Source organism: Thermobia domestica, chromosome 3, assembly GCF_964235325.1.
Source record: "Thermobia domestica chromosome 3, izTheDome1.hap1.1, whole genome shotgun sequence".
NCBI lineage: Eukaryota > Metazoa > Arthropoda > Insecta > Zygentoma > Lepismatidae > Thermobia > Thermobia domestica.
Genome location: NC_137456.1, coordinates 158,708,768 through 158,724,107, shown reverse-complemented (window position 1 = coordinate 158,724,107; position 15,340 = coordinate 158,708,768). Strand labels below are relative to the sequence as shown.

The 15,340-nt window shown below is 38.1% G+C and overlaps 1 protein-coding gene across 1 annotated transcript in view; it reads left to right on the top strand.

Moving 5' to 3' along the window:
• The window catches only part of LOC145680838 (arylsulfatase B-like), a gene marked incomplete in the record, with an annotated part of 226,445 nt that overhangs the window by 173,776 nt on the left and 37,329 nt on the right, over positions 1 to 15,340 (top strand). Inside the window, 1 exon segment of the mRNA XM_081751944.1 lies at positions 12,676 to 12,835. Within this exon segment, the coding sequence (XP_081608070.1) occupies positions 12,676 to 12,835 (160 nt within the window).

Below are 15,340 nucleotides of genomic sequence, written 5' to 3'. Positions count from 1 at the left end.
AATCAACTTAGGGATCCCAAAACTATGAATTCGACACTAATATCAGTCATTTTCAATTATTTTTACATGTCACCATCTCCCCTTGGGAGTACTAATGTGGGCTGAATTTAAATTGAAACGGTTGGAAGTGTCACTGTTCGTCTGAGCGATCCCGAAAACTATGAAATCGATAATAATATCGGTCATTTTCGATCTTTTTATATATTTTTCCCATCTCCCCCCCTCCCCCCAAGTTACGGGGCTGAATTTGGATTTAAATGGCATCGAAAATGTCACTCTTCATCTCACCGATCCCGAAAACTATGGATTCGACACTAATATCAGCCATTTTCGATCACTTTTATATATCTCCCCCTCCCTTAAGTTGTATTGTCAAAGTGAAATGATGAAAACCATCCCAGGCCCAAATCTCATTTATGTTGAAAATTTGATCGACATCAGTTCGGTAGTTCAAGAGGTACGAAGTTACATATTTCGTCATTTTCATATATATATATATATATATATATATATATATATATATATATATATATATATATATATATATATATATATATATATATATATATAGCGGGGTATTTACGATTTTGTTTCGGGGGGGCTTTGCTAACTTTTGGGGGGGCTTTGCCTGAAAATGTGAAAAGTCTGCAAGATATTTCATATACTTTACTATAGTAAATAAGCCTGGAAGCCCCCTAAATGTACCACTGTATACATATATATATAAAGATAACTAAGAAAGTTCTGTCCCTTTTTGAGGAGGTTTGTATTGCATTGGCACTCACACCACGAGTTGAAAGCGAATGGAGATAAGGCGAAGATCAGTTGTTGGTGTGAGTATATCCAACACACTACTGTTGGTTGTGGCAGTTCATTTACACCGTAAACTTGTGTAAGGACATAGTGAACATGGGACTCCACAGAACGTTATAAGGGCGTGCATGCTGTACGAGTTCAAACTAGGGTCAAACGCCTTTGCAGCAAGGTGGAAGATATGCCAGGCCTTTGGTAAGGGTGTCGTGACTACGTGGACAGTGCAGAGGTGATTTAACAAGTTTAAGGATGATGACGAAACACTCGAAGACGCACCACGTGCCGGAAGACAAACACATGTACAAAATGAAGATATTCAGGCAGCAATTGATTCTAATAGTGGCCAAACCTGTGAAGAACTGGGACTACAATTCAGTGTAAGTGGAGAAACAATTCGGCAGCTTCTGCATCAACTTGGAAAGTCTACAAGTGGGGTCGATAGGTACCACAAGATTTGACTCCAGGCCAGAGGGCAACGCGAGCAGACACCTGTGTTCTTTGCTTCCTCATCTGAGGAAAGAGCTATTTCTGGACAGGGTGTTGAAATGTGATGAGAATTGAGTTCTGCACGAAGCTGCACGGTGCCGTCATCATTGGTTATCATCATATGAACTGGTTCCAAAACAGTCAAAAACACCACTGTACCAGAAGAAGGTCCTCCTGTGTGTTTGGTGGGCTGCTTGCGGCATCGTGCATCGGGAACTGCTACCAGCTGGTCAGAGCAACAATGCAACTGTGTACTGTCAGCAGTTGAGCGATGTTCATGAAAACTCAAAACTCTGGAGTCAGCATTTCTGAATCGCAAAGGGGTCCTCCTGTTACAGGACAACGCTAAGCCCCACATGACTAGGATGACCCGGGACACCATTCTACGCCTCGGATGGGAAACTATTGCATCCGCCATACTCCCCGGACATTGCACCATCCGATTATCACTTGTTCCATTCCTTAAACAATCTCCTTAGAGGACGCCAGTTCAAATCCCTAGTAGAGGTGTACAACGCATTTGATACCTTCTTCGTTTTTTGGCCCACCAAGCTCTACCGCGATGGAATCCATGGCCTTCCAGAACGTTGGCAGAAGGTCGCCGATACTGATGAAGACTATTTTTGATCTTCCAGGTATGTCGTAGGTGACATATCGATGGTGGTGGTTGAAAAAGCTACAGAACTTTCTTGGTTACCTTTATATATAGACTAGCCTTTGGCCAGCTGGGGGCTTCGCCCCCAGACCCCCGTATTTGCTCGGCCTACGGCCTCGCATGTCATATGTTCGTGCATTTATTCTTAATGTTTCCTTAAATCGGCCCAACATCCCCAGATCTCATATTTATCATCCTTTGCTCCTTAATACTCTGCTTAATAACTCACAGTTTATTTTTTTTATAGCAATCTTTGTTTTGTCAACCACAATTTATCGACTTATTATATAATGAATGGTGATGTTGGATTCTCATTTTCAGAGGGTTTTTTTTTCTTATTTATAATTTTCAAAAAAGAAATCTGGGATTTTTGTTCGACCATAACTCTTGCATATTTGTAAGACAAAGGTCGATTCTTTTTCTTGTAATTTTTGTAGTATTTCCACACCACCCCTGTGGTATCCTGCTACACGCATACTCCTTTGAATGAAAGCTTTTGCTTCGTCATGTCTTTCGTATACTAAAAAAACTGGAACGTAAGTGGTATTTGTGTCTGGGAAGGTTCGTATCACAGTGTCAAAATGAAGTTCAATATGATTTGTATTTGGACAGGCACCAAGCATTCTCCATAAAGAATCTTAAAGGGATTTCTTTTTTGCGTAGACTCTTATGTTACCATCAAGTATAAGTGAAAAGGAATTTTTGCAGCAGACATGTATCATACTCCGAAATGAAAGTCCAATGGTGTTGTTCCCTGGGTAATTCCATAGCTATCACTCACTAAAAGGAACTATAGTAGAAGTTGTGGGTATACAACATTCTTTACAAAAGCGGTTCCTTCAATTATTCTTTCAGACTGAACCAGTAATACAACTGAATCCCTTGATCGGACATGTCCAAGTGCGACCTACAGTTGGCCGTGAGCGAATACGTCACTCAGAAGACGTCCCTTATAAATAACATTGGAAAGATTTTTCAGTTCCCCATAAAACCACTTTACGGTTAGAAATTTTCATTTCTGATGATTCACTTCGTTAAAGCTAAAAAAAAAAAAAAAAAAAAAAAAAAAAAAAACGTACAAGCATACCGAATTTGAAGTTTTTATTCCAATTCTAAGTACCTAAAACATGAGATTATAGGTCCAGAAAATGTCTCATTTAAATAACATGGGGAAATTCTTCATCCCCTCTTTAGACCCCCTAAAAATTAAAAATATTCCCTTTTGGCAATTTTCCTGTGGGTTTGTCCCGAAAAGCTATAATCATGTCAAATTTAATCATTGTAGCCCTGCAGCAAGTGCTCAATAATTTGAGGGTGTAAAAGGTGTCCCATATAAATAACATCGGAAATATTTTTCAGTTCCCTATAAAACCACTCTAAAGTTGGATTTTTTTACTTTTGGCAATTTTTCTGTCGGTTAGTCCTGGAAGGCTACAATCATGCCAAATTTCATCATTCTAATCTTGCCGGAAGTGCCTAAACATTTTGGGGTATAGAAGAAGTCCCATATAAATAACATTGGAAAGATTTTTCAGTTCCCCATAAAACCACTTTACGTTTAGAAATTTTTATTTGTGATGATTTACTTAGATAAAGCTAACGAAAACGTACAAGCATGCCGAATTTGAAGTTTTTATTCCAATTACCTAAAACATGAGATTATAGGTTCAGAAAATGTCTCATTTAAATAACATGGGGAAATTCTTCATCCCCTCTTTAGACCCCCTAAAAATTAAAAATATTCACTTTTGGCAATTTTCCTGTGGGTTTGTCCCGAAAAGCTATAATCATGTCAAATTTAATCATTGCAGCCCTGCAGGGAGTGCTCAATAATTTGAGTGTGTAAAAGGTGTCCCATATAAATAACATTGGAAATATTTTTCAGTTCCCTCTAAAAGCACTCTAAAGTTGGAATTTTTTACTTTTGGCAATTTTTCTGTCGGTTAGTCCTGGAAGGCTACAATCATGCCAAATTTCATCATTCTAATCTTGCCGGAAGTGCCTAAACATTTTGGGGTATAGAAGTCGTCCCATATAAATAACATTGGAAAGATTTTTCAGTTCCCCATAAAACCACTTTACGTTTAGAAATTTTTATTTGTGATGATTTACTTAGATAAAGCTAACGAAAACGTACAAGCATGCCGAATTTGAAGTTTTTATTCCAATTACCTAAAACATGAGATTATAGGTCCAGAAAATGTCTCATTTAAATAACATGGGGAAATTCTTCATCCCCTCTTTAGACCCCCTAAAAATTAAAAATATTCCCTTTTGGCAATTTTCCTGTGGGTTTGTCCCGAAAAGCTATAATCATGTCAAATTTAATCATTGTAGCCCTGCAGGAAGTGCTCAATAATTTGAGGGTGTAAAAGGTGTCCCATATAAATAACATTGGAAATATTTTTCAGTTCCCTCTAAAACCACTCTAAAGTTGGAATTTTTTACTTTTGGCAATTTTTCTGTCGGTTAGTCCTGGAAGGCTACAATCATGCCAAATTTCATCATTCTAATCTTGCCGGAAGTGCCTAAACATTTTGGGGTATAGAAGACGTCCCATATAAATAACATTGGAAAGATTTTTCAGTTCCCCATAAAACCACTTTACGGTTAGAAATTTTCATTTCTGATGATTTACTTAGATAAAGCTAACGAAAACGTACAAGCATACCGAATTTGAAGCTTTTATTCCAATTCTAAGTACCTAAAACATGAGATTCATTATAGGTCCAGAAAATGTCTCATTTAAATAACATGGGAAAATTCTTCATCCCCTCTTTACACCCTCTAAAAATTAAAAATATTCCCTTTTGGCAATTTTCCTGTGGGTTTGTCCCGAAAAGCTATAATCATGTCAAATTTAATCATTGTAGCCCTGCAGGGAGTGCTCAATAATTTGAGGGTGTAAAAGGTGTCCCATATAAATAACATGGGAAAGATTTTTCAGTTCCCTATAAAACCACTCTAAGGTCGGAATTTTTTACTTGTACTGATTTACTTAGGTAGTGCTAACGAAAATGTGTAACCATACCGAATTTCAAGTTTCTATTCCAATTCTAAGTACCTGAAACATGAGATTATAAGTTCAAAAAAAGGTCCATTTAAATAACATGGGGAAATTTTTCATCCCTTCTTTAGACCCCCTAAAAATTAAAAATATTCACTTTTGACAATTTTCCTGTGGGTTAGTTCCGGAAAGCTACAATCATGCCAAATTTAATCATTGTAGCCCTACAGGAAGTGCTCAATAATTTATGTCAGCTCATGTAGTTTTATATATAGTTAGGATTTATACAGAGTCATTTCAGATATACAGAAAATTCATTATATAAAAATACATAATGAATTTTCAGTCCTAAGATTAGAGATATTTTACTGATATAAAATTTTAATGACAGGAATGGAACTAGGGATGCGCATGAGACAAGCGTTAAGGCCGTCTCTTCTTGGAAAGGTATCGTGTAAGTAATGTCTCAACTGAAAAAATATATTCTATCGGAAGACCTCTGTGTCGTCTCATCTTGTCTCGCCAGAACTCTAAATGAAAAGACAGGAGAGATAGCGCAATGAGAAGTCCGCTTAATTTGAATTTGAGTTTACATGTTTTCCTTTCTTTTGTAACACCAATTTTATGAATGACATAAGTTATTATTAGCATAGGCTCTGAACGATGACTTAGACTTGACTCCAATGCAGTTGGTGGTTGCTCACACCATGTTGCTCTCACTATACAGGCAGCCCCACCGCCACCACATTATCCTTTCCAAGAGAAGTCAAACAGAACCACGTCACTGGGACTACCTACAAACCTGTTCACATTGGTATGAGTTTTCTTTAGTTACGCGAGGTGAATATAAGACTTATAAAAGTTCATGTCGGCCTATTACCCACGATGGGCCAGTACCGGAATAATATCCGGTCAGCGTTCTGCACATTTTTCCAATAACACCTGATAATCAACGCTGCCAACCCAAAACTAAGTTGTACTGTATCACTGTTAGGAGAAATCAAGGCGGGGGTTCATGTAGTTCGGATCCCACATTAAGCTTTAGTCCATGTCCCATATAGCCGTGCTGCTGAAAGGGATGCTAAACTCAAAAAGAAAATAAAAGACAATCAGGAGAAATCAAACAAGAGATAAAATCTGCTATTTAACAATGTGTGTGTTTTCGTATATAGTGCATAAATAAATGAACTATTTATTCTTATGTGTGATTGCGAATTCTGTCGAAGAATTTGAAGCTTAAAATAAATAAAAAAGAGAATCATATCTGTTGTGCTGTATGGTTGCGAAACATGTTCGCTTACTTTAAAGGAAGAATACAGACTGAAAGTATTTGAAGAATAAATCTTAAGGCGAATATCGGACACAGGAAGAGAACAGTGCAAACTTCATTACAAGAAATACATGATTTAGACTGTTTACTAGCATTCTTAGGGTCATTACATATAGAAGTCAATAATGGACGAGTTATGAAGCCAGAATAGAAGAAAATAGAAACGCATTCAAAATTTTAACTGGAAATTCAATGGACAAAGGACGATTAGAAAGATTTAGGCGCAGATGGAAAAACAATATTAAGGTGGATCTCATATAAATAGAAATACAACGTAGAAAATGGACCTACAAGCACTTGGTTGAGGACAGAAGTCAATGGAGAGTTTTTGTGCATACGGTATCGAACTTTCGGTTTCATAGGTTACTAGTGGTAGTTAGAGTCTTTGTTGCAATTCTTCTCTAGTTTACGTTTCTCCTTCTCTTTAATTTTCCTTTCTTTCTCAATTTATTTATAACAGATTTATAACTCACTGAATATATAAAAACTTCTTAATGATTGTATTTCCAGCAGACTTTACCTAAATTCCAGAGCTATTGAAGTCAGCAGTAATTATTATTATTATTATTATTTTAGCTGATCATGCCTAATATACAATATAAGTAAGCATTTAGAATAGGCTAAGTAATGATGTGACTTGTCGCTTCATATCTTTGATAGGAATACCCATATTTTTGAAATCTGAAAAGCACTAAACAAGAAAAGAAAGTGTGAATTGTTCTTATTATAAAGGAGGCAGCGGCAGTTGAATGGTGGAGCGTTCACGGTGTGAGAAGACCCTGGTTCGATTCCAGCTCTCGCCAAGTGAGATTTGTGGTGGACAAAACTGTTTGCATGTGTTTTCTCGGGATTCTCCTGTTTCCTCCCATTTTCTTCATTCCACCGTTTCATTTATTTGCATAATCATGGTCTCCTTTAGCCGACACAGAATAACCATGGGACCATAAAACTGAAAGATTTCATTCATTCTTCTTCATTACAAACGGGAAACGTCTCAGTCTATACGTAACGCTAATCAATAATAGTTACTAGTCGCACTAAGTATCTTATTTGTGTTATCTCCTTGACACCAAATAGTTGGCGCTAGTGAAAACAATTTGCCGATTTAAAGCTACTGTAACGATTTAATTGCAATTTAAAGACTACATTATTTTAATATTATTATTTCAAAATAGTACAAGGCAGTGGTGTAACTAGTTTTACTGCGCACTGGATCGATCGGTCATCGATTTATCCATACCCGTGGCTCAGTGGTAGAGCTTTCACCTCTGGTGCTTGGGCTCCCGGGTTCAAACCCTGCTCCCGCCAAGTAAACTTTGTGGTGGACAAACACCGTGTGCGTGGGTTTTCTCGGGGTTCTCCCGTTTCCTCCCACTTTCTTCATTCCATTATTTCATTCATTTCTCATAATAACCGTCTCCTTTAGCCTAGCCGGCATAACCGTGGGACGAAAAACTCAAAGATTTCATTTCATTTTTCGTTGCTCTTTGGCTGCTGCCCTATGAGGTTTGTCCTCAGAAATGAGGACTCCTAATATCAGAAGCGCATATCTCTTTCTTCTTCGAATAACAGTCTTGAATCGTATCGGTATCTGATGATACTGTTACTTTTCCGCAAAACAAAGTACCGCTTAAGCATTCCAAGCAGCAACCAAAAGCATTTTATGTGGTGACGGGATGTCTTGAACTTCTTTTTGATGGAAAACACTTGTACTACTGGGTCATGAACTTCTATTGGATTCAATATGCGAACTGCTAGATGCCAAACAATTAGATTTATTTTTTGATCAATCCGTTGTATAGCATGTTTCCTACATAAAGTGATAATAAGTCTTAGTACTTGAGCGCTTGATAGGTGTTGAAACTGCTACGCGATCGTATTGAATTGAGTGCAGTTTGTTCAAGAAACTTGAAATCCAAACTTCCGTAACTGGGATTGGATTTCAATGATACTTTGCTGATACTTTGCTGATACATTAAGTGCCTTAATACCGCAATGATCATGGAGCTAGAAAGACGGAACAAATGCCACTAGCAAGCTTTTGCACAACTGAACACACACAAAAGCGAACCTAATTGCTGCACCGTGCGGTTTTTTTTAAAAAAATCTAGCCCCAAACATTTATTTTTTTCCGGGCTACGACCATCGTCACGTAGTGCTTTCTTCGCGTTTTTACCGTGTCATCACTTTTTCTCCATGTAATATCAGTCCTATTTTTTTTTTTTTTTTTTTTTGCAATAGTTTATTCACATACAGAATTACTCTGTGGCCTAAGCAGAAATTTTTGGCACTTTGTCCTGAAATATTACGCCCCAAAAATGGCATAAAAATTACAAACTTTAATTTTCGGACCCCTATAAATCTATGGTGCCAGTAGTATCATAGCTGTGGATAATTCTGCAGACTCTTTACATACAATAAAGAGTCAGAACAAGACTTATGAATCCCCCACTTTATGCCATTCCAAAATACAGCCCCTTTAAAAATGTAATTTTCTGTAGTTTTTCTGTGATTTCATGTATTGGTTTCTAACCCTGCATATTTATTTAGAAGCAAAAGTTTTGTATTCTCCGTGATCTCAGTCTCTCCTGTAAACATTCGTTTTTTTTCTTTTGTGTGTGTGTGTGTGTGTGTGTTGTTCTGATTTGTACGTCCTGAGCAATTGTAGTTTTAGTAAACGCTTGCAAATGCAAAAAATGGCACTCCACCGACAACAAAGATGGCCGCCATTCAGGAATATTTGTACATACAACAACCTGAATGATGTTATTGACATTCTGATACATATGGTTCATCACACTCCAATTTCTATAATTTTCGGAAATGGTCGAGCAACCTGCTCTGGAGCACTTCGTATGGATTGACCCAATTAATGTATTAATGTAGCTGTATGAGTATACAAAGTATCATATGCAGCCTCGAGTAGTAACACGTATCTTTATAATTAGTAATCCACCACTATTAAGTCTGAATAGGTTACAAAGGAGCTCTATCACTCACGCAAACACATAGGCGGATCCAGGGGAGGGCGAAGGGCACTATTAACAGTGTACTTTAGTAGTAATTTGTTGCAATTTCAGATCATCTAAGTAATTTTACATTGCTAGCATTCCCAATCGCCCCCCCCCCTAAGAGACCATCCACCCCCCTTCAGGAGTCCGTCCTGGATCCGATCCTGCGCAAACATAATATACAACTCATTCAAGAGTACATTTTGTTGGCTTTTTAAAATTTTTATTTTAAAGAGTTGCCATTTCTCGTTGCTACTTATGCAGTGTTGTCCACAGGTATACATGCAATTTCCAGTCACACGAAAATACATTTATATACTTACTAGCCTGCGGCTAGTTAGGGGCTTCGCTCAGACCCCTGTTACGGAGAGTACACTTCAAGCTCCATTATTATGTTGGATGTCGTCCTTTTATGTGTTTCTACAACGGACTGGTACTACCTTTATTTCGTATTGCAATTCTGCAATATTTTGCAGTTCCTTTTGATTTTTCACTTTGAAAGCGTTTCAAATAGCACTCATGCCTATCCTGGATTACCTCTATCGTAGAACACAACCATAGAACACCAGAACGTAAAATAAAATGCCGTCGAATACAGTTCAGTTTAGTGTTGCCATTGTTAATCCAGACAGTCAAATGAAAAACCACACGGCAGCACAAGATAAGCAAATGAAGATTAAGTAAAGATCAACTTTGCATTACCATTGCTACCAATACAAAGCTCAAATTTCGGTTACATACGACCCACGTAGTTTTATAGAAACGGGAAAGTACCTACTGTGTGTTTCTTCTAAGATTAGTAAACATTTTCTTGGCATGACGTAAGTTGCATATCACAAAGCAATAAGTTAGCAAATAGGAGCGGCCAATCCAAGGAGCACACAGCGCCGACAAACTACAATTTAATGATTACCAAAGATTCCCGAAAACTCTCATGTAATTTAATACATATAAAAAATGCGAAAATTGTCAACGAATAATGCGAAAATTGCGAAAAATGCGAAAATTATTAACGAAACGAGACATCCACGAAATGATGGAATTTAATACAACTTTCAAAATTTAATTTAGAACCTACTTAGTATTTAAAAAAAATTAACGTAATATTATTTTCTCACCGACACACGTTCAAGAATATGTTTTTCTTTAATGATTTTAATTAGTACTCTCTTGAATGGATTGTAGGATGTTCGCTTAAACATTGTCATTCACGTTAGTTCGTTAGTTATATAGGTTTAAATGTTTTAAAAAGGGATGTACTATTGCTCGAACATTTTAAAGCACTTCTCTCCAGTGCTGTACATTTCATCAAGTTTATTATCAGTTAAGAACAGGCATACAATAGAAGCAACGGATATTTACCAGGAATAACGAACAAAGGATAACACGATCTAATAAGCATTGTTTTTAAGCAAATGAACAGATCTGCAACGGTTTATTTTATACATATGGATATTTTAGTTCTGGGTCTGAATCTAAGACCAAAAATATTCAAAACAGGAGTCCGAATCCGAACTTCGAAACTTCGGCTCTGTCCAGGAACCGGATAACCGGATCCAAGATCTGAATTTTCGGATCTGTAACCAAGATCCAAAATTTTGGATCCGAATCCAGGAACCAGATATCCGGATCTGGATTCGGATCTTATAGGATCCGGATATCCGAGATCCGGATCCGGATTCGTCTTGCCATCCCTAGCCTCTTGTTCTTATCTTTCCATGTTGAACCAGTGTGGTTGTGCAATAGTACGAGCGATTTTTTTAAAGGCCAACATGTAATACTGATTACCTAGGTAGATGGCTGTTGTATGGAGTGTCCAAGAAGCTCTCGTATTTCTAGGTTTCAGTATCACAGAGAGCAATCTTTTTTTTAATGTGATCATGTATTGCTGAACGTCATATATTCAATTCAATTGCTCTTTTGCGAAGTGATTTAGTTGCAAATATGGCATTTGACCGAACAACGGGAGCACGCTTTCCTCACGTGTCCTCTTACACCAACCACGTGGCCTGCCTTTCACACATCCTGAAATAAACGCACTTACGGTCACTTTACAAAGGAGGTCCTTATCAAAGTGATTTCTAAACGCATCATTACTGTGTTATTGTTCGCCCTGTATGTGATCGTTTGTGAATCCACACACATGCCACCAACCATTCCTTAGCGGTATAACTGCTATAACTTAATCAGCCATTCCTTTACAAGTGAAATGCTTCATGTGATCTTGAACACAGTGTTACCTGTCACCATGAAAGCAGTGTTACCAATCACCATCATAAGTATTCTGCCAATATCCATATATATAAACTTTTGCACTTACCAGTTTCTAGTAGCTGATCTTGTGCTGCCGTCATGCCAACAATTGCCCTGCAGAATACACTACCTGAAAGTTAAACTTCCTAGTTTAATTTGGTGTCGATATTAAGCAGTGATCGTGTTCAGTAAATAGTATAAGCTACGATATGTGTAAAACTACTATACCTGTTATCTTAAATTAATTTCTAGGTAATGGAAAGGTAAGTTCTTCAAGTAGTCAAACAGCAAATTAAAATGGCACACGAGAGGAAACAGAATTTTTCTGACGAGATTCGAGACGAGACAGGTCTTCCGATATAAATATGTACGTATTTGGAAATATCACTTTCAAAACACATTTTCGAAACGAGACAGCCTCAACTCTTACTTTGTGCTCATGGTTAACCCTGAGATGCCATTAAACACAGTTTTTATATTATGTAATAGTGATGGAATCATAGATTTGTGCTTGATAATTTTGTCAAGCCATGGGGGAGCGGTGGCTTAGTGGTTCACCTCTAATGCAGATAGTCTCCGGTTCGATCCCAGGCCAGTGGGTTTATAGTAAAGAACATTGTGTCCGAGGTTTTTCTCGAAGTTGTTTCGTTTCATACCATACTCTCATGTTACAAATTCTTCCATAATCATTCACTTTCATTATTCATCGTCTTCTTTACCCTAAAGGGCATAAAGATGGAACGTAAAATTAGAAATCTCATTTTATTTAATTTTAGAATAGTTATGATGATATATCTAGACTGCGCGAGAGAAACAGTATAAGTCAGAAATTGGCCAAAATTAGATACGGTAAGTCAAAATTGGAGATCTGTGCGTTATGCTCCACCTCCGGTTAACTTGGTATAAATCAATTCTAAGCGTGAGTTGAATAATCGCGTCTTGGTAGTGTTAGTATAAGTGATTCATACTTATGCTTGGTAAGAGAAAACATCACCTCCTGAAAACTTTTTTTTTTTTTTACTTATACTGTTTCTCCCATGCAGTCTAGATATATTATTGTGGCATATTTACAATATTTGTAGTTCCTCTGATGTTATTCTTTGCTGTTTTATTCTTTTAGGGTTGGAATGATGTTAGTTTCCACGGATCCGATCAGATTCCTACCCCTAACATAGACGCTCTGGCATATAATGGAATAATTCTCAACAGTCATTACGTTCCTGCTCTCTGTACGCCTTCACGAGCTGCGTTGCTGACAGGAAAGCACCCGATACACACTGGTAAGTGGTTTTTTCAGACTAACAAGGAAAGTACTTGGGCTCGAACGTGTGAATACGTACAAAAAGTATAGCATGTGTAATGTTAGCAGCCCGCAAGCAAACAGTGATGTCCGTTTTTCTGCAAGATGCTGTAAACGTCCTTAAGAGCAGGGCAAAGTAGAGCACGTGCCATAATTACAGGGCGTCTATACTGTCTGACTTTGAGCCATTTTCTGCAGAAAAGGGTTGGGTGAATGAAAAAATAGGCGAGCACGTATCCCATTATCTTTAGAGGCACACATTTTGAATGAAAAAATTGTGTCCCAGGGTCCCCCGAAGGGTCCCAGACAAGGTCCAACCAAAATTTTCAAATGGTAAGGGAGGTCAAGTAGTATATCATTGGAAAGGTATTGTGAAAAGAAACAATATGAAGCAAGTTCCGAGTCTACGCTCACCCTGTACATAATGGTAGATAGTCAAAATGTCAACACAGTTGTCATGAAGAGCTCCTCCGTTGCTAAGCGGTTAGCGTACGCGCCTTTGGCGTGGAAGACCCGGGTTCGATTCCCGGTGGGAGCTCATGTGGTTCGGATTCCACGTTAATCAGTAGGTCCACGTCTCATATAGCCTCGCTGCTGAAAGGGACGCTAAACTAAAGTCAACTCAACTCAACAGTTGTCATGAAAGAGTCTATGACCACCATTTTGTATAGGGTGCGCATACAGACTTGGCACTTCTTGGAGATTGTTTCTTTTCACAGTACCTTTCAAACGATATACTTCTTCACCCACCTTTCCATTTGAAAATTGTGAGGTGGAACCTGCCTGGGACCCTACGAGGGCCCCTGGAGTAATACGTTTTCATTTAACATGTTTTCCCTCAAAAATAATGGGATACGTGTGCGCCGATGTTTCCATCCACTCAAACGTTTCCGCAAAAATGCCCGGAGTCAGAATTTATAGACGCCCTGTCAGCATGGTATGCTCTTGCGGACGTTTAAACTAGATTGCAGAAAAACGGACATTACTATTTGCTTCAGGGGTGCTAACATTACACATGCTTTCATATTTGTGCGAATTTGACCGTCAAGGAAAGTACGTGTGCTCGACCGCAAAAATACGCGTAGAAATAAGAATATGAATAGTGTTGGTATCCCTAAAGCAATAGGTGATGTCAGTTTGTATGCAAGATGGTGCAAATTTGCACCAATAGATGGCGCTATACAGGGGAAGAGAGAGCCCACCTCATGTCTACCGCTACACTACTTCCAACAGTGAAGCTGCAAACGCTAGTTCTTCGCATGAGAAAAGGTTTAGTGTGTAGTGAGACGTCAAGTGGCGCGGAGAGTGGTAATCAATCCAATGCATGTAGTGCGATTGGTTGGAGTGAAAGTGCGATGCAAGGTACGTCATTAGGAAAGAATTGATCTGAGAAATGAGACATTTGCATGTTTTCTAGAAGAATTAATTATGCAAAAATATGGAAATCAGTTAGAAACCGAAAGTCTCCGAACATTAGAATGCAGTGGTGAAGATTTTGTAGAGAATGAAGAGGAAGAAGTGAGAACGTATAATGACACTGTAAGTCCTGCAAGGGATAATAAAAGTAGCCAAAGTGAATACGAACCGTCGCCGAACAGGTGTAATGTCGACAATGTGATGACACAGTTTACTGTTATCACACTAGAGAACATATTCGAGGATTATTACATGCGCGGATTCAGCTCATAAAAAAAACTCCTGCAACGATACCCGAAACTGAAGACAAAAAGCAATATTAAGTACGATTACAATATGAAGCAAAGAAACGGCAAAACACGACTGCGTTCAAAGGAAATCGTATACTACAGTTAAAGACAATAAAGCAGGGCACCACGGCAAAGTTTGATGAAGCACGAAATATGGGAGCTAACGCCCTGTAATTATGGCACATGTACTTTGCCGTGCTCTTGCGGACGTTTACACAATCTTGCAGAAAAACGGACATCACTGTTTGCTTCCGGGCTGCTAACATTACACATGCTATGCTTTTTGTGCGTATTCATCCGTTCGAGCCCAAGTACTTTCCTTGTAAGTTTGCTGTATCTGCTTCTTGCTGGCTGTTACGTGTGTATTTTCTAAGCCTCTGTAAACAAATAAGCATAATTGAAAATGAACGCCATTTGCCTTTTTATATAAGCTACTAGCTGAACCTGTGCTCTTTACACAGCGCATCATTCGCATATAAGCATAGATATCCTTCTCATTCCTCACATCTGTACATGTCCCTTTACAGACATAAGTGAAAAAAATCTTGATTTAAAAAAAATCGGCAAGGCGTATCATAAAGGGGACCTCAATATTTCGCACCGTTTGCAAGATTTGAGCCTCTTCCGGTTAGAGTTTCTAATTCATGCATGACCAGTGTTTTCTTTCTTCTTTCATGCAGTATGTAATAAGCAAATACATTGCATACGCAATTAATTATAATCGCAGTTATATATGGTGTTCATTGGGCAAATCACTCCAAAAATAAAGATTCATCTTA